The 6,000-nt window shown below is 43.6% G+C and overlaps 1 protein-coding gene across 1 annotated transcript; it reads left to right on the forward strand.

Annotated features, from left to right (window-relative positions):
• The first annotated feature begins 1,475 nt into the window (after positions 1 to 1,475).
• Positions 1,476 to 5,595, forward strand: C16H15orf61 (chromosome 16 C15orf61 homolog). The gene is made up of 2 exons (XM_063142666.1): positions 1,476 to 1,854; positions 3,724 to 5,595. Exons 1-2 carry the CDS (start codon positions 1,476 to 1,478, stop codon positions 3,849 to 3,851), a joined length of 507 nt encoding a protein of 168 aa, XP_062998736.1. The 3' UTR covers positions 3,852 to 5,595.
• Positions 5,596 to 6,000: the final 405 nt, after the last annotated feature.

Genomic DNA, 6,000 nt, shown 5'->3' on the forward strand with positions numbered 1-6,000 from the left:
TTCGAGGTTTAACTGCAACCCGGCTTTTGCACTTTCTTCTTTCACCTTTGTCGTAAGGAACAAGCTAGCCTCCCGTTATATGTGAGGGAAGAAGCAGGTGTGAGTCAAAAGCTTATCTACTCCTCCACTAAAAAGGATAGTTTAAATGATACAGATATAATCCCCCACCACCAATCAGTTCTCCACCACTGTAATTTCACCCCAGGCAAGTTATTGGGGCTTCAAGTTATTGGGGTTTCAAGTTATTGGGGCTTCAAGGTTAATTCTGGCTGCCCATGAAATGCAGGGGCAATGGAGAGTCACCCTCCGCTCCGTTTCAGTGAAGCAGCACCCACTTTTGAGGCTTTTTAGTTTTGCTGGCCCCCACCCAGCTAATCAAGAAATATATTAAATCTCTCTCTGCTCTATTAATTATCCAAAGGTAAAGTTGAGTCAAAACTTGTTACTGACGATGATTAATATTTAGTGGCTTGTAGTGCATTCTACTACATAAACAGGGTATGTTGTTATGTAGTAACTGATTAATTAGCACAATCTCACTCTCCAGCTCACTAGTCTGAGATTGCTGAGTTTGAAATATTGTTCATAATTATCCAAAGCGGGGGAAGGGGGACGACGACTGCTCTTCTGTGGAGTTATTCCTACCCCCCCCCCTCACAGACGATGCTTAATGGTTCAAAACCATGAGTTTCACTCAGATAAATCATCCCATCCAGGGATCTGGGGGTTTGTTTGTGTGTTTGTTTCTTAGTCGCGGCAAATTTCTACTCCAAAAGGCCTCATTCAAAGGCCTATTCGAGGAGGAGCCGTCGAGTTCGGGCCTGATTTATCTGCAAGGGGCGCCGTCGGCCTCCCCATTCCCCTCAGCAAAGAATCACCTCAGGCGCTTCCGAACCCCGCTCGCTCCCCCCCCCCCACCGGGCGACATGAGCGGACCATTTCTTTCCCGCGCAAGAGTGCGCGCGCGAAATCGAAACCGTGCCGGGAGCGCGCGCGTGAAGCCGTCACTTGCGCAGGCGCAGAGCAATGGCAGGGAAGTTACTGCGCAGGCGCGGAAGGCTCGAGGGACGGACGCTGTGGAGGAGCCGTAGAAGAAGAAGAAGAGGAGGAGGAAGAGGAAGAGGAGGAAGAGGAAAAGGGGAGGGGGGCGGTGTTGGTGGCTCCTGTTCCTTTAGGTTTGGGAAGGGCATTGTAAGAGGAAACTAACCGAAAAAGGAGTTGCCCCTCAGGAGAGGTTTTTGGAAAGAAGGGTTTGGATGAGGGGATTTTGAGGAAAACTCGCCCCGAGCCACTGAGGAGAAGGCAGGCCGGGGGAGGCACGTCAACGATGGACCCCAGCTGGGAGGGGAGCCCGTCAGCAAGTAGCTTGAGGGGGAGGGTCTCCAGGAAAAACCTGCCCCCTGCCCCCATCTGAAGGGCCCTGTTTGTGGGAGACAAGATATTGCGGGGGTGGGGTGGGGTGGGGTGGGTTGCTCATGGGGAAGCCGGTGGGCCGTGGCGCCCTCCAGCCGGCCCTGGCAGGCCTGGCCCTCCTGAAGAAGCTGCACGGGGGGTTCCTCCGGCTGGCCCTTCTGCCTGCCCGGGTGGCCACGAAGCCCAAGGCCTCCGAAGTGCTGAGCCAGCACCTCTTGCAGAGGGGGCTGCCCCACTGGACGTCCTTCTGTGTCAAGTACAGCTCGGTGCGCAACGACCAGTTTGGGCTCTCCAACTTCAACTGGGAGGTGAAAGGGGCAAACTACCACATCCTGAGGACTGGCTGCTTTCCCTTCATCAAGTACCACTGCTCCCGAGCACCCTGGCAAGACCTGGCCGTGCAGAACTACTTCTTTACCACTCTTAAGTTAATAAACTTTGGTGAGTGTCACCTTCCAACATGCTGCCCAGGTACAGAGGTGGTACCGACGATAAAAGGGTCAAGATGGTGCTGCAGTGTCGTTGTTACTCTGGTTTAAAATACTTTGAACACACTTTAATGACTTTTCTTATGGGGAAAGGACAGCTTGATGAAAGTGTCAACCCAGTGTGCAGCTGCTGTTAAAAAGGCAAAACTCCATGTTAGGCATAGTTGGAATTGAGAATAAAACGGCCAATATCACACTGTCTTTCTACAAATCTATGGTGCGACCACAGTTGGACTTCTCTGTACAGTTCTGGTCACATACTTAAAGCAAGATATTGTAGGGCTGGAAAAAGTGCAGAAAAGGGCAACTAAAATTATCAAGGGGCTGGAGCATCTCCCCTATGAGGGAAGGTTACAACAGGATTGTTTTGGGGGGGAAGAGGCTAAGGGGAGACCTAGAGGTGTACAAAATTATGCACGGTATGGAGAATGTAGATAGGGAAGCATTTTCCCCCTCTCAAAATACTAGAACCTGGGGTCATGACATGAAGCTGGTTAGTGGGAGATTCAGGACAAATAAAAGGAACTATTTCTTCACACAGCACATGGAATTCGCTACCATAAGATGTAGTGATGTAATTAAAGCAGCCAATTTGGATAGCTTTAAAAGGAGTTGGATAAATTCCTGGAACAGAAGGCTATCAACAGTTACTAGTCCTGATAGCTATGTACTATCTCTAGTAGCAGAGGTAGTAAGCCTATGTACATCAGCTGCTGGGGAACATGGATGGGAGGGTGCTCTTTATTTTATTTATTTATTTATTTATTTATTACATGTCCTGCTTATAGGTTGCTGGTCAACAACTGATTGGCCACTGTGAATAGAATGCTGGACTAGATGGACTCTTGGTCTGATCCAGCATGGCTCCTCTTATGTTTTTAATCCAGGAAGAAGCAGGAATATGGACTTTTAAAACTGTGTTTGTTTACAATTAACGGGATGCTTTTAAAGTGTGGTACAATAATGTCTTTTAATTCAGACATGCAGTTTGCTACTTGCAACCTGTTTGGGGGAGAGCTAATGCAATACTATTTCTGCTCCCTCCCTCCTTACAGCATTAAACCCAAGAAGAAAGAGGAGGAAACTAGCAGTCACTGTGCTACATTTGCCCATGGGAGAGATAGGTACACTATGACAACTTTCAGTCTTGAGAATATTCATTCATTTCTCAAATGAAGTCTCCATGCTTCTTTTTACTATATATTCAGTTATTTCTTTTTGCTGCTACAAACCTATGTAGCTAATACTTTTAGGGCTAATATACTGCACACTTTCCTGGGAGAAAGAACTATTGAACTCATTAGTCCAGTACATATGACATGGCCAAGCCATTGTGGGTTATTTAACCCATGATGAGCTGTAGTGCATGCGGCTGCCATTTTGGATATTCAACCCCAATTGGGGGTTGTGCCATGTCATGGCAACCTGGCCACCATGTGTTATTTTAGGGTTAAACAACCCTTGACTAGTAGTAAGGTTATGGACAGGTTGTTTAACCTTTGACTGACCCACAGTGGCTGGGTTCACATAGAATCATATCATAGAATAGCAGAGTTGGAAGGGGCCTACAAGGCCATCGAGTCCAACCCCCTGCTCAATGCAGGAATCCACCCTAAAGCATCCCTGACAGATGCTTGTCCAGCTGACATGATATGGCACAAACCCTAATTGGGGGTTACATATTCAAATTGCAGCTGCACACAATGCAACTCACCAGCCACGAGGTCAATGAAGCTTACTTCTAAGTAGACCTGCAGAGGATTGCACTGTAAACCATATAAGTTTTGACTCTTTGATCTGTGTGTGTTGTTTTTCTTCATAGGTATCCCAACTTTATTATATGGAATTGGCTCCTGGTTCCTTGTCAGTGTCACAGAGACAGTTCATACACACAGTGGTCCAGTCACTATTTACTTTCTGAATAAAGAAGATGAAGGTGCCATGTACTAAACAGTTGCTTTCAAGAATTAATTCTGCTATTGCTTATTGCGGCAGAGTATTTTCATGGGCTGTACTGTTCCAAAGCACAGGCATAGGGGGAGGATTTCTCTTTGCAGTTTATTCTTATGTAATATGTAAAGGTTTCAAAACATGTCACTATTTTTCCTTTGGTACAATTTTGGTTTTCCTTTGAGCCTGGCAAAACCATAAAACATACTCTGTCCCAAAAAAACTGATTCTAGTTGTGAAGAATGAAAATACGTATTACTGGGATTTTTTTCCTGCTTATCTACTAATTGTGTAATATGTGTGTTTGTTCTAATATATGAGATTGTTGGCCAGCATTTCAATGGAATGCAAATATGACTACATTCTCCATAATGAGTTAACTTTGATTTCTTTTAAACAAAACTGATTTGCAAAACAAGGTTTCAATACCATATAATTGAACGAATGCTTCGGGGATAAGGAATTCAGAAGTTGGAGAAAAATGTTTATTTCAGAACTTTGCATGTGCAATTCAGGCATTGGTAATAAGTAAGTGGTTGTAGTGCTTATGGCCACGTTTGGACGATCAGCAGGGGAAACAATGCAGTATGGGTCGTCGTACCCCCCTGCATGTGCCTGTTGTGCGACTGGCATTTCCCTAATTACCTATGTGGCATTGTGGGTTGCTATGACACCTGAAAATGTTCTCACCCACCCCACAACCCCTACTATTCACTGCTTCGAAATCTATTTTAGATATGGAGCAGTATATAAATATTGTAAATAAAAAAATAGTTTGGTATGAGCCAGAGAGATTGGGTGATCCAGTCAAAATCGAGCTCTTTTTAGGCCCATTTATTCCAATGATTTAAGAATGTTTTTTACTCTTCCATTGAACTCAATGGCACTTAAAAGTAATTAACAATGGAGTATGGGATGTTTTCCTTACCCCCATACGTGCCTGTTGTGGAAGCAGCATTTCCCTAATTACTTGCGCAGGATTGCATGTTTCTGTGTCATCTGAACACCTTGCGAAGGGGGTTCTCCATGGGGTGTTAGAAACCTCCCCCGCTGCACCATATGCTGGGTTTGGTCGACAAGGCAACCTGTGACGCAGCACAGTAATTAAGGAAATGCTGGTCACGTGACTGGCATGTAAGGGGGGCGGGGAAAACAACCCATACTCTTGTGTTGTTTCTCCCGCTGATCGTCCAAACATGTCCATAAGCACCACAACCACTTACTTATTAGCAATGCCTGAATTGTACACGCAAAACTCTGAAATAAAGAAACATTTTTCTCAGTCTTCTGAATTTTCCCACAAAGTACTTGGGGTATATAAATATTGTAAATAAATAATAGTTCTTTATGAGCCAGAGAGATTGGGTAATTGCCAGCCAAAATCGAGCCCATTTATTTCAGTGATTTACTCTTCCATTGAACTCAATGGAACTTAAAACTAATTATTGGTTGGATCATGGCCATATTTTGTGTGTATGCATAGAGAATGCTTGCAATTGTTTGTGTTCTCCACCAAATGAGTACTCCAGTCACTTTGGACTCTTTGCATCTACTGACAGTGCTTAACTGATAATGAAAAATGTATTGCCGAAAGTTTGGCTGGCAGGTGTAAGAGAATATTGTTTGCTTTAAAAATAGTATTTTAGCAAATTATGTTACCTAGGAAGTGACATTTGCTGTATTGAAAATAAATACTGCAATTAATTTTTGTAGCATAGGGCTGCAATAAAATTATGCAGAAGTATATCTCTCAAAATAATTTAACAGCTGATTTGAATTATGAAAGGGTTCCATACAGTAGAGAAGTAATATATTTGCTTTACTTAAAAGCAACACTAAATACATTTGTAATCAAAGAAACACTTACTCTAGTATAGTTGGTACCAAAGAATATTTCTAACACAAGTTAAATAAATAGTTTACACAGTGGAGTAGCTCGTGTGTTACATTAAGCTTCATTAATAATAAAAGTGACTATTAGCATTTTGCTAGATTGGCTAGAACTGATTTTCCCAGTAACAGGCAAAATTAAATAAGCACAGCTCATAAGTTTAAAGTCAAATACTGCTCATTCATTGCTCCGGATTTTGTCAATATTCTGCTGTGAAGATTTGGTCTCAACACAAGACTGATAAAATGTTTTTTAATT

The sequence above is a fragment of the Elgaria multicarinata genome, chromosome 16 (assembly GCF_023053635.1).
Source record: "Elgaria multicarinata webbii isolate HBS135686 ecotype San Diego chromosome 16, rElgMul1.1.pri, whole genome shotgun sequence".
Taxonomy (NCBI): domain Eukaryota; kingdom Metazoa; phylum Chordata; class Lepidosauria; order Squamata; family Anguidae; genus Elgaria; species Elgaria multicarinata.